This window comes from Argiope bruennichi, chromosome 7, assembly GCF_947563725.1.
Source record: "Argiope bruennichi chromosome 7, qqArgBrue1.1, whole genome shotgun sequence".
NCBI classification, from domain to species: domain Eukaryota; kingdom Metazoa; phylum Arthropoda; class Arachnida; order Araneae; family Araneidae; genus Argiope; species Argiope bruennichi.
In genome coordinates, this window is record NC_079157.1 from 7,489,146 (window position 1) to 7,515,518 (window position 26,373).

General features: G+C 45.0%; 3 protein-coding genes across 3 annotated transcripts; all 3 read right to left on the minus strand.

Annotated features, from left to right (window-relative positions):
• Nucleotides 1-1,139: 1,139 nt before the first annotated feature.
• On the minus strand, nt 1,140-6,010 carry LOC129975031 (uncharacterized PE-PGRS family protein PE_PGRS54-like; the record flags this gene model as incomplete). The annotated part of the gene is made up of 3 exons (XM_056087895.1): nt 1,140-1,810; nt 3,070-4,014; nt 5,284-6,010. Coding segments are annotated over 3 exons (2,178 nt in total), but the record flags the coding sequence as incomplete, so codon positions are not given.
• LOC129975990 (uncharacterized PE-PGRS family protein PE_PGRS54-like) lies at nt 6,004-23,639 on the minus strand (the record flags this gene model as incomplete). Its single annotated transcript, XM_056089311.1, has 9 exons — nt 6,004-6,237; nt 7,506-8,423; nt 9,694-10,659; nt 11,929-12,867; nt 14,138-15,103; nt 16,373-17,299; nt 18,569-19,507; nt 20,777-21,730; nt 23,000-23,639. Coding segments are annotated over 9 exons (7,476 nt in total), but the record flags the coding sequence as incomplete, so codon positions are not given.
• Nucleotides 23,640-26,358, minus strand: LOC129975032 (PE-PGRS family protein PE_PGRS16-like). The gene is made up of 3 exons (XM_056087896.1): nt 26,349-26,358; nt 25,268-26,215; nt 23,640-23,998 (listed from the first exon to the last, which is right to left on the minus strand). The coding sequence occupies exons 1-3, from the start codon at nt 26,356-26,358 to the stop codon at nt 23,640-23,642; spliced, it is 1,317 nt and encodes a 438-aa protein (XP_055943871.1).
• Nucleotides 26,359-26,373: the final 15 nt, after the last annotated feature.

A 26,373-nucleotide genomic window follows, 5' to 3' on the forward strand; every position in this document is an offset into this window, starting at 1 on the left:
AATTTTGTAGCTGTATATCAAACGGTCTGGCTTGTTGAGCGCCAACACACATACATTGAGCTTTATTATAAGTATAGATTGTAACTTTTTGCTTTATTGCCAACTATTACGTAAATCATGAAAAGGAAACAAATTAAGAGTAACGTTTCCCTCATCAAGTTTAAATTATTCAATCCCACAAAAATTAATTTAATTTAGTGAAAAATCAATACACACATATGCGTCACTGTTCCCCTGAAGATTTTGCTTGATCTTTTAAATATAAAACATATTACAACATTTGAAAATGCGAGCATCTGATATTGCTTTTGTGTAATTTTATTTAACATGTTCTATACTTGTTAATCTGGTTTTAATTTTGTAATCAATTTTCGATCCACTTCCCAGCATTTTGAAATTTATACAATGAGTATTCTCATTATTTTGACATTTTTTTAGAATTTGATTAAGTTTATCGATTAATTCAATGAAATTCTTTCCTTCCACTCTCGCTGTCTAAAAGTGAACTTAAAAGTAACAGAATGTAAAACTGGCTGAAATTTATAATTCTGAACCAAGACTAGAAAATAAGTGAACTTTCAGTTTTTCATAGTCTAATGTTAAAAATGTATTTTTTAAGAATTCTTAATTTAATTTCTAAAAAAAAGAAATTTTGTATTGTATTGTATTGAATTGTATCTCAGCAGATACAATTTTCATACTTAAACATTGTATCTGCTTAGAAATAACTTCTAATAAGCTATCTCATTCAAATAATGCCAGTCATAAGCGAATATCCGTTGGCATATGCATTAAAATGTAGAAGCTGATGAATGTATACGATTTTTAAATATATTACAAAATATTTTGTAAACACATTATTTGTTTCATTACTTTAAGAGGTAGAATTAATTACCAAAAAATTCGACAGTTAATATTACAACATTAAGATATTTAGTTTACAAATTACAAAAGACTTCTAAAGTTGCTTCCAATTTATAAATCTAATCATCCTGAAACAGAACAATTGCTAAATGTGCTTATAAATTTCATGATTTCATATTTGAAACTGAAAAGAGTGTTTTAATAGTAAATTACATAAAAGTGCTCCCTAATATAAAAGCACAATAAATAAAATAGGCAAACAAAAACGACGGCAGAAATTAAGACACTCTATTTTGTTGCTTTTAAAATAATATTTTATTCTCTTATAAAATTATTAATTATTTGAAAACATATGCAATTAAATCACAAAGCAATTATTTTTTGTAGTAATGTAGAAAAAGTTAAAGCCGATTAGACGCATCACGAAAACTGGATCACATTCAGAAGCATCTTCGAACGTATTGCGAGTAAGCTGACATCGCAGATGGCGACGGATATGAAGGGACATAAGAAGCTCCCTGGTAGCTGAGGGTGTGAAGCGCTGCCAAAAGGGCATCCATCAAAAGATTTAAATCATAATAGTTGCAAGAACCAGAACCTGTGGCATACTGCGAAAGCATATTTCCAAAATTCTGATAATTAAATCCTCCTCCCTGCATAGAACTCTTAATACTATTAACCAAATTTGGTAATCTTGCATATCCACTTGTCGAAGGAGCATAACTAGCGGCAGGTAAAACACCACCTGTAGACAGGCCTCCACCGACAGTAACTGATGAAGAGACAGATACCGGACCTGCTCCACCAGCACCTCCAGTCGGTCCAACACCTCCAGCTCCTGGTCCAACACCACCGCCGATTCCTGATCCTCCGCCAAATCCACCTGGACCTCCAGGGCCGCCTGGTCCACCTGGACCTCCAGGTCCTCCTGGTGCACCAGCTCCTCCTATGAAAAAAACATGACAAATGTACTTGAATGCTCAATCAATGATTTCTTTGGAATGGATATTCTTAACGGCATTTAAAGTAATAGTAGATGCAAATATATTTCGTTGTAGTTTTGCCATAACTTGTGTTCATCTGGGTATATGAAATTACTTGAAATACTTTCTCAATAAACTTTGTGCCTGCAAAAGTAGCACGTTTCTTCAGGATTAGGATGTCTATTAAAATATTCGAAATAATGATATGCGTTTGAAACGATTATTGAAATAGAAAAATCTTTAAATATTTAGGCATGCATTTTGAGTTGTATTTATAATAGCAATTCAAAGTGACATCAAAAAGTAAATTAGTGATTGATAATACGGCGGAAATTTTCGCAAGTACAATATCCGGAGGCGGTATTTATTATAGAAATCGTTCCATTTAAGAAAAAGGAGTCGGAGGGACAGGGAATAATAGTTAGCCAAGGACAGGAGGCGCATACATTTTCATGTCGGAAAGCTATACGTTTGTTGGAAACACCTCGGTGACATTACAGCATTCTTTCCTCGGAATAATTTTTAGATACAAAAGCAATTTTTCAGTGTTAACTGTGGCAGAAAAGCAATGTTTCTGATTTGGAAGTGAGTCATTCTGGAGGTAGTAAATAAATGTGTGATGGAAGAGAAATTATTTTAAAATAATCGACTAGAAATAGAATAAAAGAGGTTCTCCGAGAAGAGCATGAATTTGAAAACATTGCCAGGTTATTTCGCTGTGTCACACATTTTCGATGGAAAATGTGATGCAGTAGTGGAATGTACACAGAAATGATGACTCAGTTTAATGTCTTTAATTGACAACAAAACCATGCAGTTTATTGGTTCTTGCTCGGTACTATGTATTTTTTTCGAAATGCTTCATTTGAAACTGTTAATCCATAAGGGGGTTCTTAATTTTCTGATCATGTTCTTAATCATTTGGTCCTGTGTATTTGCATACATGACACTTCATGCGAGATAGAAGCGTTTTGTATTTATAGCAGTTTTATATTTTAAAAGAGTGTTTGAGGAAAGAGTTAAAACGTAAAACACTGTTCGAAAGGAATCTGCTAATGAAATATTGTCGTTTGTAAAATGAATGAAGCATTTTTATAGAGCAGCATAAGAAGACGGGAGGTGTTCCGAGGATTCCAATTTACAGACCACCTCAAAATAGAGTGTACAATTGTCTTGACCTGACCTATATTTGTGTTCTAAAGATGTTAAAAATATTTCTCACCTCCTGCTCCGAAGGCTCCACCTGCACCCGGTCCGTAGAGTCCTCCAGCTCCTCCTGGTCCGTAAATACCTCCCGGTCCAACTCCTCCAGATCCGACACCTCCTGGACCGACACCACCAGCTCCTGGTCCTCCGGCTCCACCAACAGTAACTGACTCTACAACTGTTACACCTGATCCGCCAGCACCTCCAGAGATTCCGCCAGGTCCGACACGACCGGCTCCTGCTCCTCCGCCTACACCTCCAAATCCTCCTGGTCCACCGGGTCCTCCAGGTCCTCCAGGTCCTCCAGCACCACCGAATCCACCAGTTGCTCCGGCTCCTCCCAGACCTGATGGTCCACCGATTCCACCAGCTCCTGCTCCTGCTCCTCCGGCTCCACCAACAGTAACTGATTCTGTAACTGATACACCTCCTCCGCCAGCACCTGCAGAGACTCCACCAGGTCCGACACCACCAGCTCCGGATATACCTCCGATACCTCCTGCTCTACCCGGAGCTCCTGGCGCTCCGGGAACTCCAGGTTCACCAGCTCCTCCTGGTCCGTATAATCCTCCAGGACCGTACAATCCTCCAGCACCTCCAGGTCCGTACAATCCGCCAGCGCCGCCGGCGCCTCCGCCTGCTCCTTCTGGGCCGCCTGGTCCTCCAGGACCGCCCGGTCCGCCGAATCCACCTGAACCTCCAAATCCTCCAGTTCCCACACCACCAGCTCCTGCTCCACCTGCTCCTGGTCCACCTGCGCCTGGTCCGCCAGCACCACCGACACTTACAGTAGAAGAGACAGATACCGGACCTGTTCCACCAGCACCTCCAGACGGTCCAGCACCCCCAGCTCCTGGTCCAACACCACCGCCGATTCCTGCTCCTCCGCCAAATCCACCTGGACCTCCAGGGCCGCCTGGTCCACTTGGACCTCCAGGTCCTCCTGGTGCACCAGCTCCTCCTATGAAAAAAACATGACAAATGTACTTGAATGCTCAATCAAGGATTTCTTTGGAATGGATATTCTTAACGGCATTTAAAGTAATAGTAGATTGAGTGACTGCAAATATATTTCGTTGTAGGTTTGCCATAGCTTGTGTTCATCTGGGTGTATGAAATTACTTGAAATACTTTCTCAATAAATTTTGTGCCTGCTAAAGTAGCACGTTTCTTCAGGATTAGGATGTCTATTAAAATATTCGAATTAATGATATGCGTTTGAAACGATTATTGAAATAGAAAAATCTTTAAATATTTAGGCATGAATTTTGAGTTGTATTTATAATAGCAATTCAAAGTGACATCAAAAAGTAAATTAGTGATTGATAATATGGCGGAAATTTTCGCAAGCACAAAATCCGGAGGCGGTATTTATTATAGAAATCGTTCCATTTAAGAAAAAGGGGTCGGAGGGACAGGTAATAATAGTGAGCCAAGGAAAGGAGGCGCATACATTTTCATGTCGGAAAGTTATACGTTTGTTGGAAACACCTCGGTGACATTACAGCATTCTTTCCTCGGAATAATTTTTATGATGCAAAAGCAATTTTTCAGTGTTAACTGTGGCAGAAAAGCAATGTTTCTGGTTTGGAAGTGAGTCATTCTGGAGGTAGTAAATAAATGTGTGATGGAAGAGAAATTATTTTAAAATAATCGACTAGAAATAGAATAAAAGAGGTTCTCCGAGAAGAGCATGAATTTGAAACCATTGCCAGGTTATTTCGTCGTGTCACACATTTTCGATGGAAAATGCGATGCAGTAGTGGAATGTACACAGAAATGATGACTCAGTTTAATGTCTTTAATTGACAACAAAACCATGTAGTTTATTGGTTCTTGCTCGGTACCATGTATTTTTTTCGAAAAGCTTCATTTGAAACTGTTAATCCATAAGGGGTTTCTTAATTTTCTGATCATGTTCTTAATCATTTCGTCCTGTGTATTTGCATAAATGACACTTCATGCGAGATAGAAGCGTTTTGTATTTATAGCAGTTTTATATTTTAAAAGAGTGTTTGAGGAAAGAGTTAAAACGTAAAACACTGTTCGAAAGGAATCTGCTAATGAAATATTGTCGTTTGTAAAATGAATGAAGCATTTTTATAGAGCAGCATAAGAAGACGGGAGGTGTTCCGAGGATTCCAATTTACAGACCGCCTCAAAATAGAGTGTACAATTGTCTTGACCTGACCTATATTTGTGTTCTAAAGATGTTAAAAATATTTCTCACCTCCTGCTCCGAAGGCTCCACCTGCACCCGGTCCGTAGAGTCCTCCAGCTCCTCCTGGTCCGTAAATACCTCCCGGTCCAACTCCTCCAGATCCGACAACTCCTGGACCGACACCACCAGCTCCTGGTCCTCCGGCTCCACCAACAGTAACTGACTCTACAACTGTTACACCTGATCCGCCAGCACCGCCAGCACCTCCAGAGATTCCGCCAGGTCCGACACCACCGGCTCCTGCTCCTCCGCCTACACCTCCAAATCCTCCTGGTCCACCGGGTCCTCCAGGTCCACCAGGTCCTCCAGCACCACCGAATCCACCAGTTGCTCCGGCTCCTCCCAGACCTGATGGTCCACCGATTCCACCAGCTCCTGCTCCTGCTCCTCCGGCTCCACCAACAGTAACTGATTCTGTAACTGATACACCTCCTCCGCCAGCACCTCCAGAGACTCCACCAGGTCCGACACCACCAGCTCCGGATATACCTCCGATACCTCCTGCTCTACCCGGAGCTCCTGGCGCTCCGGGAACTCCAGGTGCACCAGCTCCTCCAGGTCCGTATAATCCTCCAGGACCGTACAATCCTCCAGCACCTCCAGGTCCGTACAATCCGCCAGCGCCGCCGGCGCCTCCGCCTGCTCCTCCTGGGCCGCCTTGTCCTCCAGGACCGCCCGGTCCACCGAATCCACCTGGACCTCCAAATCCTACAGTTCCCACACCACCAGCTCCTGCTCAACCTGCTCCTGGTCCACCTGCGCCTGGTCCGCCAGCACCACCGACACTTACAGTAGAAGAGACAGATACCGGACCTGTTCCACCAGCACCTCCAGACGGTCCAGCACCTCCAGCTCCTGGTCCAACACCACCGCCGATTCCTGCTCCTCCGCCAAATCCACCTGGACCTCCAGGGCCGCCTAGTCCACCTGGACCTCCAGGTCCTCCTGGTGCACCAGCTCCTCCTATGAAAAAAACATGACAAATGTACTTGAATGCTCAATCAAGGATTTCTTTGGAATGGATATTCTTAACGGCATTTAAAGTAATAGTAGATTGAGTGACTGCAAATATATTTCGTTGTAGGTTTGCCATAACTTGTGTTCATCTGGGTGTATGAAATTACTTGAAATACTTTCTCAATAAACTTTGTGCCTGCTAAAGTAGCACGTTTCTTCAGGATTAGGATGTCTATTAAAATATTCGAATTAATGATATGCGTTTGAAACGATTATTGAAATAGAAAAATCTTTAAATATTTAGGCATGAATTTTGAGTTGTATTTATAATAGCAATTCAAAGTGACATCAAAAAGTAAATTAGTGATTGATAATATGGCGGAAATTTTCGCAAGCACAAAATCCGGAGGCGGTATTTATTATAGAAATCGTTCCATTTAAGAAAAAGAGGTCGGAGGGACAGGTAATAATAGTTAGCCAAGGAAAGGAGGCGCATACATTTTCATGTCGGAAATCTATACGTTTGTTGGAAACACCTCGGTGACATTACAGCATTCTTTCCTCGGAATAATTTTTATGATGCAAAAGCAATTTTTCAGTGTTAACTGTGGCAGAAAAGCAATGTTTCTGGTTTGGAAGTGAGTCATTCTGGAGGTAGTAAATAAATGTGTGATGGAAGAGAAATTATTTTAAAATAATCGACTAGAAATAGAATAAAAGAGGTTCTCCGAGAAGAGCATGAATTTGAAACCATTGCCAGGTTATTTCGTCGTGTCACACATTTTCGATGGAAAATGCGATGCAGTAGTGGAATGTACACAGAAATGATGACTCAGTTTAATGTCTTTAATTGACAACAAAACCATGTAGTTTATTGGTTCTTGCTCGGTACCATGTATTTTTTTCGAAAAGCTTCATTTGAAACTGTTAATCCATTAGGGGTTTCTTAATTTTCTGATCATGTTCTTAATCATTTCGTCCTGTGTATTTGCATAAATGACACTTCATGCGAGATAGAAGCGTTTTGTATTTATAGCAGTTTTATATTTTAAAAGAGTGTTTGAGGAAAGAGTTAAAACGTAAAACACTGTTCAAAGGAATCTGCTAATAAAATATTGTCGTTTGTAAAATGAATGAAGCATTTTTATAGAGCAGCATAAGAAGACGGGAGGTGTTCCGAGGATTCCAATTTACAGACCACCTCAAAATAGAGTGTACAATTGTCTTGACCTGACCTATATTTGTGTTCTAAAGATGTTAAAAATATTTCTCACCTCCTGCTCCGAAGGCTCCACCTGCACCCGGTCCGTAGAGTCCTCCAGCTCCTCCTGGTCCGTAAATACCTCCCGGTCCAACTCCTCCAGATCCGACACCTCCTGGACCGACACCACCAGCTCCTGGTCCTCCGGCTCCACCAACAGTAACTGACTCTACAACTGTTACACCTGATCCGCCAGCACCGCCAGCACCTCCAGAGATTCCGCCAGGTCCGACACCACCGGCTCCTGCTCCTCCGCCTACACCTCCAAATCCTCCTGGTCCACCGGGTCCTCCAGGTCCACCAGGTCCTCCAGCACCACCGAATCCACCAGTTGCTCCGGCTCCTCCCAGACCTGATGGTCCACCGATTCCACCAGCTCCTGCTCCTGCTCCTCCGGCTCCACCAACAGTAACTGATTCTGTAACTGATACACCTCCTCCGCCAGCACCTCCAGAGACTCCACCAGGTCCGACACCACCAGCTCCGGATATACCTCCGATACCTCCTGCTCTACCCGGAGCTCCGGGAGCTCCAGGTGCGCCAGCTCCTCCAGGTCCGTATAATCCTCCAGGACCGTACAATCCTCCAGCACCTCCAGGTCCGTACAATCCGCCAGCGCCGCCGGCGCCTCCGCCTGCTCCTCCTGGGCCGCCTGGTCCTCCAGGACCGCCCGGTCCACCGAATCCACCTGAACCTCCAAATCCTCCAGTTCCCACACCACCAGCTCCTGCTCCACCTGCTCCTGGTCCACCTGCGCCTGGTCCGCCAGCACCACCGACACTTACAGTAGAAGAGACAGATACCGGACCTGTTCCACCAGCACCTCCAGACGGTCCAGCACCCCCAGCTCCTGGTCCAACACCACCGCCGATTCCTGCTCCTCCGCCAAATCCACCCTGACCTCCAGGTCCTCCTGGTGCACCAGCTCCTCCTATGAAAAAAACATGACAAATGTACTTGAATGCTCAATCAAGGATTTCTTTGGAATGGATATTCTTAACGGCATTTAAAGTAATAGTAGATTGAGTGACTGCAAATATATTTCGTTGTAGGTTTGCCATAACTTGTGTTCATCTGGGTGTATGAAATTACTTGAAATACTTTCTCAATAAACTTTGTGCCTGCTAAAGTAGCACGTTTCTTCAGGATTAGGATGTCTATTAAAATATTCGAATTAATGATATGCGTTTGAAACGATTATTGAAATAGAAAAATCTTTAAATATTTAGGCATGAATTTTGAGTTGTATTTATAATAGCAATTCAAAGTGACATCAAAAAGTAAATTAGTGATTGATAATATGGCGGAAATTTTCGCAAGCACAAATTCCGGAGGCGGTATTTATTATAGAAATCGTTCCATTTAAGAAAAAGGGGTCGGAGAGACAGGTAATAATAGTTAGCCAAGGAAAGGAGGCGCATACATTTTCATGTCGGAAAGCTATACGTTTGTTGGAAACACCTCGGTGACATTACAGCATTCTTTCCTCGGAATAATTTTTATGATGCAAAAACAAATTTTTCAGTGTTAACTGTGGCAGAAAAGCAATGTTTCTGGTTTGGAAGTGAGTCATTCTGGAGGCAGTAAATAAATGTGTGATGGAAGAGAAATTATTTTAAAATAATCGACTAGAAATAGAATAAAAGAGGTTCTCCGAGAAGAGCATGAATTTGAAAACATTGCCAGGTTATTTCGCTGTGTCACACATTTTCGATGGAAAATGCGATGCAGTAGTGTAATGTACACAGAAATGATGACTCAGTTTAATGTCTTTAATTGACAACAAAACCATGCAGTTTATTGGTTCTTGCTCGGTACTATGTATTTTTTTCGAAATGCTTCATTTGAAACTGTTAATCCATAAGGGGGTTCTTAATTTTCTGATCATGTTCTTAATCATTTGGTCCTGTGTATTTGCATACATGACACTTAATGCGAGATAGAAGCGTTTTGTATTTATAGCAGTTTTATATTTTAAAAGAGTGTTTGAGGAAAGAGTTAAAACGTAAAACACTGTTCGAAAGGAATCTGCTAATGAAATATTGTCGTTTGTAAAATGAATGAAGCATTTTTATAGAGCAGCATAAGAAGACGGGAGGTTTTCCGAGGATTCCAATTTACAGACCGCCTCAAAATAGAGTGTACAATTGTCTTGACCTGACCTATATTTGTGTTCTAAAGATGTTAAAAATATTTCTCACCTCCTGCTCCGAAGGCTCCACCTGCACCCGGGCCGTAGAGTCCTCCAGCTCCTTCTGGTCCGTAAATACCTCCCGATCCAACTCCTCCAGATCCGACACCTCCTGGACCGACACCACCAGCTCCTGGTCCTCCGGCTCCACCAACAGTAACTGACTCTACAACTGTTACACCTGATCCGCCAGCACCGCCAGCACCTCCAGAGATTCCGCCAGGTCCGACACCACCGGCTCCTGCTCCTCCGCCTACACCTCCAAATCCTCCTGGTCCACCGGGTCCTCCAGGTCCACCAGGTCCTCCAGCACCACCGAATCCACCAGTTGCTCCGGCTCCTCCCAGACCTGATGGTCCACCGATTCCACCAGTTCCTGCTCCTGCTCCTCCGGCTCCACCAACAGTAACTGATTCTGTAACTGATACACCTCCTCCGCCAGCACCTCCAGAGACTCCACCAGGTCCGACAACACCAGCTCCGGATATACCTCCGATACCTCCTGCTCTACCCGGAGCTCCTGGCGCACCGGGAACTCCAGGTGCACCAGCTCCTCCAGGTCCATATAATCCTCCAGGACCGTACAATCCTCCAGCACCTCCAGGTCCGTACAATCCTCCAGCACCTCCAGGTCCGTACAATCCGCCAGCGCCGCCGGCGCCTCCGCCTGCTCCTCCTGGGCCGCCTGGTCCTCCAGGACCGCCCGGTCCACCGAATCCACCTAGACCTCCAAATCCTCCAGTTCCCACACCACCAGCTCCTGCTCCACCTGCGCCTGGTCCGCCAGCACCACCGACACTTACAGTAGAAGAGACAGATACCGGACCTGTTCCACCAGCACCTCCAGACGGTCCAGCACCTCCAGCTCCTGGTCCAACACCACCGCCGATTCCTGCTCCTCCGCCAAATCCACCTGGACCTCCAGGGCCGCCTGGTCCACCTGGACCTCCAGGTCCTCCTGGTGCACCAGCTCCTTCTATGAAAAAAACATGACAAATGTACTTGAATGCTCAATCAAGGATTTCTTTGGAATGGATATTCTTAACGGCATTTAAAGTAATAGTAGATTGAGTGACTGCAAATATATTTCGTTGTAGGTTTGCCATAACTTGTGTTCATCTGGGTGTATGAAATTACTTGAAATACTTTCTCAATAAACTTTGTGCCTGCTAAAGTAGCACGTTTCTTCAGGATTAGGATGTCTATTAAAATATTCGAATTAATGATATGCGTTTGAAACGATTATTGAAATAGAAAAATCTTTAAATATTTAGGCATGAATTTTGAGTTGTATTTATAATAGCAATTCAAAGTGACATCAAAAAGTAAATTAGTGATTGATAATATGGCGGAAATTTTGGCAAGCACAAAATCCGGAGGCGGTATTTATTATAGAAATCGTTCCATTTAAGAAAAAGGGGTCGGAGGGACAGGTAATAATAGTTAGCCAAGGAAAGGAGGCGCATACATTTTCATGTCGGAAAGCTATACGTTTGTTGGAAACACCTCGGTGACATTACAGCATTCTTTCCTCGGAATAATTTATATGATGCAAAAGCAATTTTTCAGTGTTAACTGTGACAGAAAAGCAATATTTCTGGTTTGGAAGTGAGTCATTCTGGAGGTAGTAAATAAATGTGTGATGGAAGAGAAATTACTTTAAAATAATCGACTAGAAATAGAATAAAAGAGGTTATCCGAGAAGAGCATGAATTTGAAACCATTGCCAGGTTATTTCGTCGTGTCACACATTTTCGATGGAAAATGCGATGCAGTAGTGGAATGTACACAGAAATGATGACTCAGGTTAATGTCTTTAATTGACAACAAAACCATGCAGTTTATTGGTTCTTGCTCGGTACTATGTATTTTTTTCGAAATGCTTCATTTGAAACTGTTAATCCATAAGGGGGTTCTTAATTTTCTGATCATGTTCTTAATCATTTGGTCCTGTGTATTTGCATACATGACACTTAATGCGAGATAGAAGCGTTTTGTATTTATAGCAGTTTTATATTTTAAAAGAGTGTTTGAGGAAAGAGTTAAAACGTAAAACACTGTTCGAAAGGAATCTGCTAATGAAATATTGTCGTTTGTAAAATGAATGAAGCATTTTTATAGAGCAGCATAAGAAGACGGGAGGTTTTCCGAGGATTCCAATTTACAGACCGCCTCAAAATAGAGTGTACAATTGTCTTGACCTGACCTATATTTGTGTTCTAAAGATGTTAAAAATATTTCTCACCTCCTGCTCCGAAGGCTCCACCTGCACCCGGGCCGTAGAGTCCTCCAGCTCCTTCTGGTCCGTAAATACCTCCCGATCCAACTCCTCCAGATCCGACACCTCCTGGACCGACACCACCAGCTCCTGGTCCTCCGGCTCCACCAACAGTAACTGACTCTACAACTGTTACACCTGATCCGCCAGGACCGCCAGCACCTCCAGAGATTCCGCCAGGTCCGACACCACCGGCTCCTGCTCCTCCGCCTACACCTCCAAATCCTCCTGGTCCACCGGGTCCTCCAGGTCCACCAGGTCCTCCAGCACCACCGAATCCACCAGTTGCTCCGGCTCCTCCCAGACCTGATGGTCCACCGATTCCACCAGTTCCTGCTCCTGCTCCTCCGGCTCCACCAACAGTAACTGATTCTGTAACTGATACACCTCCTCCGCCAGCACCTCCAGAGACTCCACCAGGTCCGACAACACCAGCTCCGGATATACCTCCGATACCTCCTGCTCTACCCGGAGCTCCTGGCGCACCGGGAACTCCAGGTGCACCAGCTCCTCCAGGTCCATATAATCCTCCAGGACCGTACAATCCTCCAGCACCTCCAGGTCCGTACAATCCTCCAGCACCTCCAGGTCCGTACAATCCGCCAGCGCCGCCGGCGCCTCCGCCTGCTCCTCCTGGGCCGCCTGGTCCTCCAGGACCGCCCGGTCCACCGAATCCACCTAGACCTCCAAATCCTCCAGTTCCCACACCACCAGCTCCTGCTCCACCTGCGCCTGGTCCGCCAGCACCACCGACACTTACAGTAGAAGAGACAGATACCGGACCTGTTCCACCAGCACCTCCAGACGGTCCAGCACCCCCAGCTCCTGGTCCAACACCACCGCCGATTCCTGCTCCTCCGCCAAATCCACCCTGACCTCCAGGTCCTCCTGGTGCACCAGCTCCTCCTATGAAAAAAACATGACAAATGTACTTGAATGCTCAATCAAGGATTTCTTTGGAATGGATATTCTTAACGGCATTTAAAGTAATAGTAGATTGAGTGACTGCAAATATATTTCGTTGTAGGTTTGCCATAACTTGTGTTCATCTGGGTGTATGAAATTACTTGAAATACTTTCTCAATAAACTTTGTGCCTGCTAAAGTAGCACGTTTCTTCAGGATTAGGATGTCTATTAAAATATTCGAATTAATGATATGCGTTTGAAACGATTATTGAAATAGAAAAATCTTTAAATATTTAGGCATGAATTTTGAGTTGTATTTATAATAGCAATTCAAAGTGACATCAAAAAGTAAATTAGTGATTGATAATATGGCGGAAATTTTCGCAAGCACAAATTCCGGAGGCGGTATTTATTATAGAAATCGTTCCATTTAAGAAAAAGGGGTCGGAGAGACAGGTAATAATAGTTAGCCAAGGAAAGGAGGCGCATACATTTTCATGTCGGAAAGCTATACGTTTGTTGGAAACACCTCGGTGACATTACAGCATTCTTTCCTCGGAATAATTTTTATGATGCAAAAACAAATTTTTCAGTGTTAACTGTGGCAGAAAAGCAATGTTTCTGGTTTGGAAGTGAGTCATTCTGGAGGCAGTAAATAAATGTGTGATGGAAGAGAAATTATTTTAAAATAATCGACTAGAAATAGAATAAAAGAGGTTCTCCGAGAAGAGCATGAATTTGAAAACATTGCCAGGTTATTTCGCTGTGTCACACATTTTCGATGGAAAATGCGATGCAGTAGTGTAATGTACACAGAAATGATGACTCAGTTTAATGTCTTTAATTGACAACAAAACCATGCAGTTTATTGGTTCTTGCTCGGTACTATGTATTTTTTTCGAAATGCTTCATTTGAAACTGTTAATCCATAAGGGGGTTCTTAATTTTCTGATCATGTTCTTAATCATTTGGTCCTGTGTATTTGCATACATGACACTTAATGCGAGATAGAAGCGTTTTGTATTTATAGCAGTTTTATATTTTAAAAGAGTGTTTGAGGAAAGAGTTAAAACGTAAAACACTGTTCGAAAGGAATCTGCTAATGAAATATTGTCGTTTGTAAAATGAATGAAGCATTTTTATAGAGCAGCATAAGAAGACGGGAGGTTTTCCGAGGATTCCAATTTACAGACCGCCTCAAAATAGAGTGTACAATTGTCTTGACCTGACCTATATTTGTGTTCTAAAGATGTTAAAAATATTTCTCACCTCCTGCTCCGAAGGCTCCACCTGCACCCGGGCCGTAGAGTCCTCCAGCTCCTTCTGGTCCGTAAATACCTCCCGATCCAACTCCTCCAGATCCGACACCTCCTGGACCGACACCACCAGCTCCTGGTCCTCCGGCTCCACCAACAGTAACTGACTCTACAACTGTTACACCTGATCCGCCAGCACCGCCAGCACCTCCAGAGATTCCGCCAGGTCCGACACCACCGGCTCCTGCTCCTCCGCCTACACCTCCAAATCCTCCTGGTCCACCGGGTCCTCCAGGTCCACCAGGTCCTCCAGCACCACCGAATCCACCAGTTGCTCCGGCTCCTCCCAGACCTGATGGTCCACCGATTCCACCAGTTCCTGCTCCTGCTCCTCCGGCTCCACCAACAGTAACTGATTCTGTAACTGATACACCTCCTCCGCCAGCACCTCCAGAGACTCCACCAGGTCCGACAACACCAGCTCCGGATATACCTCCGATACCTCCTGCTCTACCCGGAGCTCCTGGCGCACCGGGAACTCCAGGTGCACCAGCTCCTCCAGGTCCATATAATCCTCCAGGACCGTACAATCCTCCAGCACCTCCAGGTCCGTACAATCCTCCAGCACCTCCAGGTCCGTACAATCCGCCAGCGCCGCCGGCGCCTCCGCCTGCTCCTCCTGGGCCGCCTGGTCCTCCAGGACCGCCCGGTCCACCGAATCCACCTAGACCTCCAAATCCTCCAGTTCCCACACCACCAGCTCCTGCTCCACCTGCGCCTGGTCCGCCAGCACCACCGACACTTACAGTAGAAGAGACAGATACCGGACCTGTTCCACCAGCACCTCCAGACGGTCCAGCACCTCCAGCTCCTGGTCCAACACCACCGCCGATTCCTGCTCCTCCGCCAAATCCACCTGGACCTCCAGGGCCGCCTGGTCCACCTGGACCTCCAGGTCCTCCTGGTGCACCAGCTCCTTCTATGAAAAAAACATGACAAATGTACTTGAATGCTCAATCAAGGATTTCTTTGGAATGGATATTCTTAACGGCATTTAAAGTAATAGTAGATTGAGTGACTGCAAATATATTTCGTTGTAGGTTTGCCATAACTTGTGTTCATCTGGGTGTATGAAATTACTTGAAATACTTTCTCAATAAACTTTGTGCCTGCTAAAGTAGCACGTTTCTTCAGGATTAGGATGTCTATTAAAATATTCGAATTAATGATATGCGTTTGAAACGATTATTGAAATAGAAAAATCTTTAAATATTTAGGCATGAATTTTGAGTTGTATTTATAATAGCAATTCAAAGTGACATCAAAAAGTAAATTAGTGATTGATAATATGGCGGAAATTTTGGCAAGCACAAAATCCGGAGGCGGTATTTATTATAGAAATCGTTCCATTTAAGAAAAAGGGGTCGGAGGGACAGGTAATAATAGTTAGCCAAGGAAAGGAGGCGCATACATTTTCATGTCGGAAAGCTATACGTTTGTTGGAAACACCTCGGTGACATTACAGCATTCTTTCCTCGGAATAATTTATATGATGCAAAAGCAATTTTTCAGTGTTAACTGTGACAGAAAAGCAATATTTCTGGTTTGGAAGTGAGTCATTCTGGAGGTAGTAAATAAATGTGTGATGGAAGAGAAATTACTTTAAAATAATCGACTAGAAATAGAATAAAAGAGGTTATCCGAGAAGAGCATGAATTTGAAACCATTGCCAGGTTATTTCGTCGTGTCACACATTTTCGATGGAAAATGCGATGCAGTAGTGGAATGTACACAGAAATGATGACTCAGGTTAATGTCTTTAATTGGCAACAAAACCATGTAGTTTATTGGTTCTTGCTCGGTACCATGTATTTTTTTCGAAATGCTTCATTTGAAACTGTTAATCCATAAGGGGTTTCATAATTTTCTGATCATGTTCTTAATCATTTCGTCCTGTGTATTTGCATAAATGACACTTCATGCGAGATAGAAGCGTTTTGTATTTATAGCAGTTTTATATTTTAAAAGAGTGTTTGAGGAAAGAGTTAAAACGTAAAACACTGTTCGAAAGGAATCTGCTAATGAAATATTGTCGTTTGTAAAATGAATGAAGCATTTTTATAGAGCAGCATAAGAAGACGGGAGGTGTTCCGAGGATTCCAATTTACAGACCGCCTCAAAATAGAGTGTACAATTGTCTTGACCTGACCTATATTTGTGTTCTAAAGATGTTAAAAATATTTCTCACCTCCTGCTCCGAAGGCTCCACCTGCACCCGGTCCGTAGAGTCCTCCAGCTCCTCCTGGTCCGTAAATACCTCCCGGTCCAACTCCTCCAGATCCGACACCTCCTGGACCGACAAAACCAGCTCCTGGTCCTCCGGCTCCACCAACAGTAACTGACTCTACAACTGTTACACCTGATCCGCCAGCACCGCCAGCACCTCCAGAGATTCCGCCAGGTCCGACACCACCGGCTCCTGCTCCTCCGCCTACACCTCCAAATCCTCCTGGTCCACCGGGTCCTCCAGGTCCACCAGGTCCTCCAGCACCACCGAATCCACCAGTTGCTCCGGCTCCTCCCAGACCTGATGGTCCACCGATTCCACCAGCTCCTGCTCCTGCTCCTCCGGCTCCACCAACAGTAACTGATTCTGTAACTGATACACCTCCTCCGCCAGCACCTCCAGAGACTCCACCAGGTCCGACACCACCAGCTCCGGATATACCTCCGATACCTCCTGCTCTACCCGGAGCTCCTGGCGCTCCGGGAACTCCAGGTGCACCAGCTCCTCCAGGTCCGTATAGTCCTCCAGGACCGTACAATCCTCCAGCACCTCCAGGTCCGTACAATCCGCCAGCGCCGCCGGCGCGTCCGCCTGCTCCTCCTGGGCCGCCTGGTCCTCCAGGACCGCCCGGTCCACCGAATCCACCTGGACCTCCAAATCCTCCAGTTCCCACACCACCAGCTCCTGCTCCACCTGCTCCTGGTCCACCTGCGCCTGGTCCGCCAGCACCACCGACACTTACAATAGAAGAGACAGATACCGGACCTGTTCCACCAGCACCTCCAGACGGTCCAGCACCCCCAGCTCCTGGTCCAACACCACCGCCGATTCCTGCTCCTCCGCCAAATCCACCTGGACCTCCAGGTCCTCCTGGTGCACCAGCTCCTCCTATGAAAAAAACATGACAAATGTACTTGAATGCTCAATCAAGGATTTCATTGGAATGGATATTCTTAACGGCATTTAAAGTAATAGTAGATTGAGTGACTGCAAATATATTTCGTTGTAGGTTTGCCATAACTTGTGTTCATCTGGGTGTATGAAATTACTTGAAATACTTTCTCAATAAACTTTGTGCCTGCTAAAGTAGCACGTTTCTTCAGGATTAGGATGTCTATTAAAATATTCGAATTAATGATATGCGTTTGAAACGATTATTGAAATAGAAAAATCTTTAAATATTTAGGCATGAATTTTGAGTTGTATTTATAATAGCAATTCAAAGTGACATCAAAAAGTAAATTAGTGATTGATAATATGGCGGAAATTTTCGCAAGCACAAAATCCGGAGGCGGTATTTATTATAGAAATCGTTCCATTTAAGAAAAAGAGGTCGGAGGGACAGGTAATAATAGTTAGCCAAGGAAAGGAGGCGCATACATTTTCATGTCGGAAATCTATACGTTTGTTGGAAACACCTCGGTGACATTACAGCATTCTTTCCTCGGAATAATTTTTATGATGCAAAAGCAATTTTTCAGTGTTAACTGTGGCAGAAAAGCAATGTTTCTGGTTTGGAAGTGAGTCATTCTGGAGGTAGTAAATAAATGTGTGATGGAAGAGAAATTATTTTAAAATAATCGACAAGAAATAGAATAAAAGAGGTTCTCCGAGAAGAGCATGAATTTGAAACCATTGCCAGGTTATTTCGTCGTGTCACACATTTTCGATGGAAAATGCGATGCAGTAGTGGAATGTACACAGAAATGATGACTCAGTTTAATGTCTTTAATTGACAACAAAACCATGTAGTTTATTGGTTCTTGCTCGGTACCATGTATTTTTTTCGAAAAGCTTCAATTGAAACTGTTAATCCATAAGGGGTTTCTTAATTTTCTGATCATGTTCTTAATCATTTCGTCCTGTGTATTTGCATAAATGACACTTCATGCGAGATAGAAGCGTTTTGTATTTATAGCAGTTTTATATTTTAAAAGAGTGTTTGAGGAAAGAGTTAAAACGTAAAACACTGTTCGAAAGGAATCTGCTAATGAAATATTGTCGTTTGTAAAATGAATGAAGCATTTTTATAGAGCAGCATAAGAAGACGGGAGGTGTTCCGAGGATTCCAATTTACAGACCGCCTCAAAATAGAGTGTACAATTGTCTTGACCTGACCTATATTTGTGTTCTAAAGATGTTAAAAATATTTCTCACCTCCTGCTCCGAAGGCTCCACCTGCATCCGGTCCGTAGAGTCCTCCAGCTCCTCCTGGTCCGTAAATACCTCCCGGTCCAACTCCTCCAGATCCGACACCTCCTGGACCGACACCACCAGCTCCTGGTCCTCCGGCTCCACCAACAGTAACTGACTCTACAACTGTTACACCTGATCCGCCAGCACCGCCAGCACCTCCAGAGATTCCGCCAGGTCCGACACCACCGGCTCCTGCTCCTCCGCCTACACCTCCAAATCCTCCTGGTCCACCGGGTCCTCCAGGTCCACCAGGTCCTCCAGCACCACCGAATCCACCAGTTGCTCCGGCTCCTCCCAGACCTGATGGTCCACCGATTCCACCAGCTCCTGCTCCTGCTCCTCCGGCTCCACCAACAGTAACTGATTCTGTAACTGATACACCTCCTCCGCCAGCACCTCCAGAGACTCCACCAGGTCCGACACCACCAGCTCCGGATATACCTCCGATACCGCCTGCTCTACCCGGAGCTCCTGGCGCTCCGGGAACTCCAGGTGCACCAGCTCCTCCAGGTCCGTATAATCCTCCAGGACCGTACAATCCTCCAGCACCTCCAGGTCCGTACAATCCGCCAGCGCCGCCGGCGCCTCCGCCTGCTCCTCCTGGGCCGCCTGATCCTCCAGGACCGCCCGGTCCACCGAATCCACCTGGACCTCCAAATCCTCCAGTTCCCACACCACCAGCTCCTGCTCCACCTGCGCCTGGTCCGCCAGCACCACCGACACTTACAGTAGAAGAGACAGATACCGGACCTGTTCCACCAGCACCTCCAGACGGTCCAACACCTCCAGCTCCTGGTCCAACACCACCGCCGATTCCTGCTCCTCCGCCAAATTCACCTGGACCTCCAGGGCCGCCTGGTCCACCTGGACCTCCAGGTCCTCCTGGTGCACCAGCTCCTCCTATGAAAAAAACATGACAAATGTACTTGAATGCTCAATCAAGGATTTCTTTGGAATGGATATTCTTAACGGCATTTAAAGTAATAGTAGATTGAGTGACTGCAAATATATTTCGTTGTAGGTTTGCCATAACTTGTGTTCATCTGGGTGTATGAAATTACTTGAAATACTTTCTCAATAAACTTTGTGCCTGCTAAAGTAGCACGTTTCTTCAGGATTAGGATGTCTATTAAAATATTCGAATTAATGATATGCGTTTGAAACGATTATTGAAATAGAAAAATCTTTAAATATTTAGGCATGAATTTTGAGTTGTATTTATAATAGCAATTCAAAGTGACATCAAAAAGTAAATTAGTGATTGATAATATGGCGGAAATTTTCGCAAGCACAAAATCCGGAGGCGGTATTTATTATAGAAATCGTTCCATTTAAGAAAAAGAGGTCGGAGGGACAGGTAATAATAGTTAGCCAAGGAAAGGAGGCGCATACATTTTCATGTCGGAAATCTATACGTTTGTTGGAAACACCTCGGTGACATTACAGCATTCTTTCCTCGGAATAATTTTTATGATGCAAAAGCAATTTTTCAGTGTTAACTGTGGCAGAAAAGCAATGTTTCTGGTTTGGAAGTGAGTCATTCTGGAGGTAGTAAATAAATGTGTGATGGAAGAGAAATTATTTTAAAATAATCGACTAGAAATAGAATTAAAGAGGTTCTCCGAGAAGAGCATGAATTTGAAACCATTGCCAGGTTATTTCGTCGTGTCACACATTTTCGATGGAAAATGCGATGCAGTAGTGGAATGTACACAGAAATGATGACTCAGTTTAATGTCTTTAATTGACAACAAAACCATGTAGTTTATTGGTTCTTGCTCGGTACCATGTATTTTTTTCGAAAAGCTTCAATTGAAACTGTTAATCCATAAGGGGTTTCTTAATTTTCTGATCATGTTCTTAATCATTTCGTCCTGTGTATTTGCATAAATGACACTTCATGCGAGATAGAAGCGTTTTGTATTTATAGCAGTTTTATATTTTAAAAGAGTGTTTGAGGAAAGAGTTAAAACGTAAAACACTGTTCGAAAGGAATCTGCTAATGAAATATTGTCGTTTGTAAAATGAATGAAGCATTTTTATAGAGCAGCATAAGAAGACGGGAGGTGTTCCGAGGATTCCAATTTACAGACCGCCTCAAAATAGAGTGTACAATTGTCTTGACCTGACCTATATTTGTGTTCTAAAGATGTTAAAAATATTTCTCACCTCCTGCTCCGAAGGCTCCACCTGCATCCGGTCCGTAGAGTCCTCTAGCTCCTCCTGGTCCGTAAATACCTCCCGGTCCAACTCCTCCAGATCCGACACCTCCTGGACCGACACCACCAGCTCCTGGTCCTCCGGCTCCACCAACAGTAACTGACTCTACAACTGTTACACCTGATCCGCCAGCACCGCCAGCACCTCCAGAGATTCCGCCAGGTCCGACACCACCGGCTCCTGCTCCTCCGCCTACACCTCCAAATCCTCCTGGTCCACCGGGTCCTCCAGGTCCACCAGGTCCTCCAGCACCACCGAATCCACCAGTTGCTCCGGCTCCTCCCAGACCTGATGGTCCACCGATTCCACCAGCTCCTGCTCCTGCTCCTCCGGCTCCACCAACAGTAACTGATTCTGTAACTGATACACCTCCTCCGCCAGCACCTCCAGAGACTCCACCAGGCCCGACACCACCAGCTCCGGATATACCTCCGATACCGCCTGCTCTACCCGGAGCTCCTGGCGCTCCGGGAACTCCAGGTGCACCAGCTCCTCCAGGTCCGTATAATCCTCCAGGACCGTACAATCCTCCAGCACCTCCAGGTCCGTACAATCCGCCAGCGCCGCCGGCGCCTCCGCCTGCTCCTCCTGGGCCGCCTGATCCTCCAGGACCGCCCGGTCCACCGAATCCACCTGGACCTCCAAATCCTCCAGTTCCCACACCACCAGCTCCTGCTCCACCTGCTCCTGGTCCACCTGCGCCTGGTCCGCCAGCACCACCGACGCTTACAGTAGAAGAGACAGATACCGGACCTGTTCCACCAGCACCTCCAGACAGTCCAGCACCTCCAGCTCCTGGTCCAACACCACCGCCGATTCCTGTTCCTCCGCCAAATCCACCTGGACCTCCAGGGCCGCCTGGTCCACCTGGACCTCCAGGTCCTCCTGGTGCACCAGCTCCTCCTATGAAAAAAACATGACAAATGTACTTGAATGCTCAATCAAGGATTTCTTTGGAATGGATATTCTTAACGGCATTTAAAGTAATAGTAGATTGAGTGACTGCAAATATATTTCGTTGTAGGTTTGCCATAACTTGTGTTCATCTGGGTGTATGAAATTACTTGAAATACTTTCTCAATAAACTTTGTGCCTGCTAAAGTAGCACGTTTCTTCAGGATTAGGATGTCTATTAAAATATTCGAATTAATGATATGCGTTTGAAACGATTATTGAAATAGAAAAATCTTTAAATATTTAGGCATGAATTTTGAGTTGTATTTATAATAGCAATTCAAAGTGACATCAAAAAGTAAATTAGTGATTGATAATATGGCGGAAATTTTCGCAAGCACAAAATCCGGAGGCGGTATTTATTATAGAAATCGTTCCATTTAAGAAAAAGGGGTCGGAGGGACAGGTAATAATAGTTAGCCAAGGAAAGGAGGCGCATACATTTTCATGACGGAAATCTATACGTTTGTTGGAAACACCTCGGTGACATTACAGCATTCTTTCCTCGGAAAAATTTTTATGATGCAAAAGCAATTTTTCAGTGTTAACTGTGGCAGAAAAGCAATGTTTCTGGTTTGGAAGTGAGTCATTCTGGAGGTAGTAAATAAATGTGTGATGGAAGAGAAATTATTTTAAAATAATCGACTAGAAATAGAATAAAAGAGGTTCTCCGAAAAGATCATGAATTTGAAAACATTGCCAGGTTATTTCGTCGTGTCACACATTTTCGATGGAAAATGCTATGCAGTAATGGAATGTACACAGAAATGATGACTCAGTTTAATGTCTTTAATTGACAACAAAACCATGTAGTTTATTGGTTCTTGCTCAGTAAAATGTATTTTTTTCGAAATGGTTTATTTGAAACTGTGAATCCATAAGGGGTTTCTTAATTTTCTGATCATGTTCTTAATCATTTCGTCCTGTGTATTTGCATAAATGACACTTCATGCGAGATAGAAGCGTTTTGTATTTATAGCAGTTTTATATTTTAAAAGAGTGTTTGAGGAAAGAGTTAAAACGTAAAACACTGTTCGAAAGGAATCTGCTAATGAAATATTGTCGTTTGTAAAATGAATGAAGCATTTTTATAGAGCAGCATAAGAAGACGGGAGGTGTTCCGAGGATTCCAATTTACAGACCGCCTCAAAATAGAGTGTACAATTGTCTTGACCTGACCTATATTTGTGTTCTAAAGATGTTAAAAATATTTCTCACCTCCTGCTCCGAAGGCTCCACCTGCACCCGGTCCGTAGAGTCCTCCAGCTCCTCCTGGTCCGTAAATACCTCCCGGTCCAACTCCTCCAGATCCGACACCTCCTGGACCGACACCACCAGCTCCTGGTCCTCCGGCTCCACCAACAGTAACTGACTCTACAACTGTTACACCTGATCCGCCAGCACCGCCAGCACCTCCAGAGATTCCGCCAGGTCCGACACCACCGGCTCCTGCTCCTCCGCCTACACCACCAAATCCTCCTGGTCCACCGGGTCCTCCAGGTCCACCAGGTCCTCCAGCACCACCGAATCCACCAGTTGCTCCGGCTCCTCCCAGACCTGATGGTCCACCGATTCCACCAGCTCCTGCTCCTGCTCCTCCGGCTCCACCAACAGTAACTGATTCTGTAACTGATACACCTCCTCCGCCAGCACCTCCAGAGACTCCACCAGGTCCGACACCACTAGCTCCGGATATACCTCCGATACCTTCTGCTCTACCCGGAGCTCCTGGCGCTCCGGGAACTCCAGGTGCACCAGCTCCTCCAGGTCCGTATAATCCTCCAGGACCGTACAATCCTCCAGGACCGTACAATCCTCCAGCACCTCCAGGTCCGTACAATCCTCCAGCACCTCCTGGTCAGTACAATCCGCCAGCGCCGCCGGCGCCTCCGCCTGCTCCTCCTGGGCCACCTTGTCCTCCAGGACCGCCCGGTCCACCGAATCCACCTGGACCTCCAAATCCTCCAGTTCCCACACCACCAGCTCCAGCTCCACCTGCTCCTGGTCCACCTGCGCCTGGTCCGCCAGCACCACCGACACTTACAGTAGAAGAGACAGATACCGGACCTGTTCCACCAGCACCTCCAGACGGTCCAGCACCTCCAGCTCCTGGTCCAACACCACCGCCGATTCCTGTTCCTCCGCCAAATCCACCTGGACCTCCAGGGCCGCCTGGTCCACCTGGACCTCCAGGTCCTCCTGGTGCACCAGCTCTTCCTATGAAAAAAACATGACAAATGTACTTGAATGCTCAATCAAGGATTTCTTTGGAATGGATATTCTTAACGGCATTTAAAGTAATAGTAGATTGAGTGACTGCAAATATATTTCGTTGTAGGTTTGCCATAACTTGTGTTCATCTGGGTGTATGAAATTACTTGAAATACTTTCTCAATAAACTTTGTGCCTGCTAAAGTAGCACGTTTCTTCAGGATTAGGATGTCTATTAAAATATTCGAATTAATGATATGCGTTTGAAACGATTATTGAAATAGAAAAATCTTTAAATATTTAGGCATGAATTTTGAGTTGTATTTATAATAGCAATTCAAAGTGACATCAAAAAGTAAATTAGTGATTGATAATAAGGGTGAAATTTTCGCAAGCACAAAATCCGGAGGCGGCATTTATTATAGAAATCGTTCCATTTAAGAAAACGGGGTCGGAGGGACAGGTAATAATAGTTAGCCAAGGAAAGGAGGCGCATACATTTTCATGTCGGAAAGCTATACGTTTGTTGGAAACACCTCGGTGACATTACAGCATTCTTTCCTCGGAATAATTTTTATGATGCAAAAGCAATTTTTCAGTGTTAACTGTGGCAGAAAAGCAATGTTTCTGGTTTGGAAGTGAGTCATTCTGGAGGTAGTAAATAAATGTGTGATGGAAGAGAAATTATTTTAAAATAATCGACAAGAAATAGAATAAAAGAGGTTCTCCGAGAAGAGCATGAATTTGAAACCATTGCCAGGTTATTTCGTCGTGTCACACATTTTCGATGGAAAATGCGATGCAGTAGTGGAATGTACACAGAAATGATGACTCAGTTTAATGTATTTAATTGACAACAAAACCATGTAGTTTATTGGTTCTTGCTCGGTACCATGTATTTTTTTCGAAATGCTTCATTTGAAACTGTTAATCCATAAGGGGTTTCTTAATTTTCTGATCATGTTCTTAATCATTTCGTCCTGTGTATTTGCATAAATGACACTTCATGCGAGATAGAAGCGTTTTGTATTTATAGCAGTTTTATATTTTAAAAGAGTGTTTGAGGAAAGAGTTAAAACGTAAAACACTGTTCGAAAGGAATCTGCTAATGAAATATTGTCGTTTATAAAATGAATGAAGCATTTTTATAGAGCAGCATAAGAAGACGGGAGGTGTTCCGAGGATTCCAATTTACAGACCGCCTCAAAATAGAGTGTACAATTGTCTTGACCTGACCTATATTTGTGTTCTAAAGATGTTAAAAATATTTCTCACCTCCTGCGCCGAAGGCTCCACCTGCATCCGGTCCGTAGAGTCCTCCAGCTCCTCCTGGTCCGTAAATACCTCCCGGTCCAACTCCTCCAGATCCGACACCTCCTGGACCGACACCACCAGCTCCTGGTCCTCCGGCTCCACCAACAGTAACTGACTCTACAACTGTTACACCTGATCCGCCAGCACCGCCAGCACCTCCAGAGATTCCGCCAGGTCCGACACCACCGGCTCCTGCTCCTCCGCCTACACCACCAAATCCTCCTGGTCCACCGGGTCCTCCAGGTCCACCAGGTCCTCCAGCACCACCGAATCCACCAGTTGCTCCGGCTCCTCCCAGACCTGATGGTCCACCGATTCCACCAGCTCCTGCTCCTCCGGCTCCACCAACAGTAACTGATTCTGTAACTGATACACCTCCTCCGCCAGCACCTCCAGAGACTCCACCAGGTCCGACACCACCAGCTCCGGATATACCTCCGATACCTCCTGCTCTACCCGGAGCTCCTGGCGCTCCGGGAACTCCAGGTGCACCAGCTCCTCCAGGTCCGTATAATCCTCCAGGACCGTACAATCCTCCAGCACCTCCAGGTCCGTACAATCCGCCAGCGCCGCCGGCGCCTCCGCCTGCTCCTCCTGGGCCGCCTGGTCCTCCAGGACCGCCCGGTCCACCGAATCCACCTGGACCTCCAAATCCTCCAGTTCCCACACCACCAGCTCCTGCTCCACCTGCTCCTGGTCCACCTGCGCCTGGTCCGCCAGCACCACCGACGCTTACAGTAGAAGAGACAGATACCGGACCTGTTCCACCAGCACCTCCAGACGGTCCAGCACCTCCAGCTCCTGGTCCAAGACCACCGCCGATTCCTGTTCCTCCGCCAAATCCACCTGGACCTCCAGGGCCGTCTGGTCCACCTGGACCTCCAGGTCCTCCTGGTGCACCAGCTCCTCCTATGAAAAAAACATGACAAATGTACTTGAATGCTCAATCAAGGATTTCTTTGGAATGGATATTCTTAACGGCATTTAAAGTAATAGTAGATTGAGTGACTGCAAATATATTTCGTTGTAGGTTTGCCATAACTTGTGTTCATCTGGGTGTATGAAAT

What these genes read in the sequence shown, in the direction of transcription:
- LOC129975032 (XM_056087896.1), bottom strand. An exon ending in TGGAGCCTTCGGCGCAGGAG is followed by an intron (nt 23,999 to 25,267) that starts GTGAGAAATATT and finishes TTTTTTTCATAG; the next exon opens with GAAGAGCTGGTGCACCAGGA.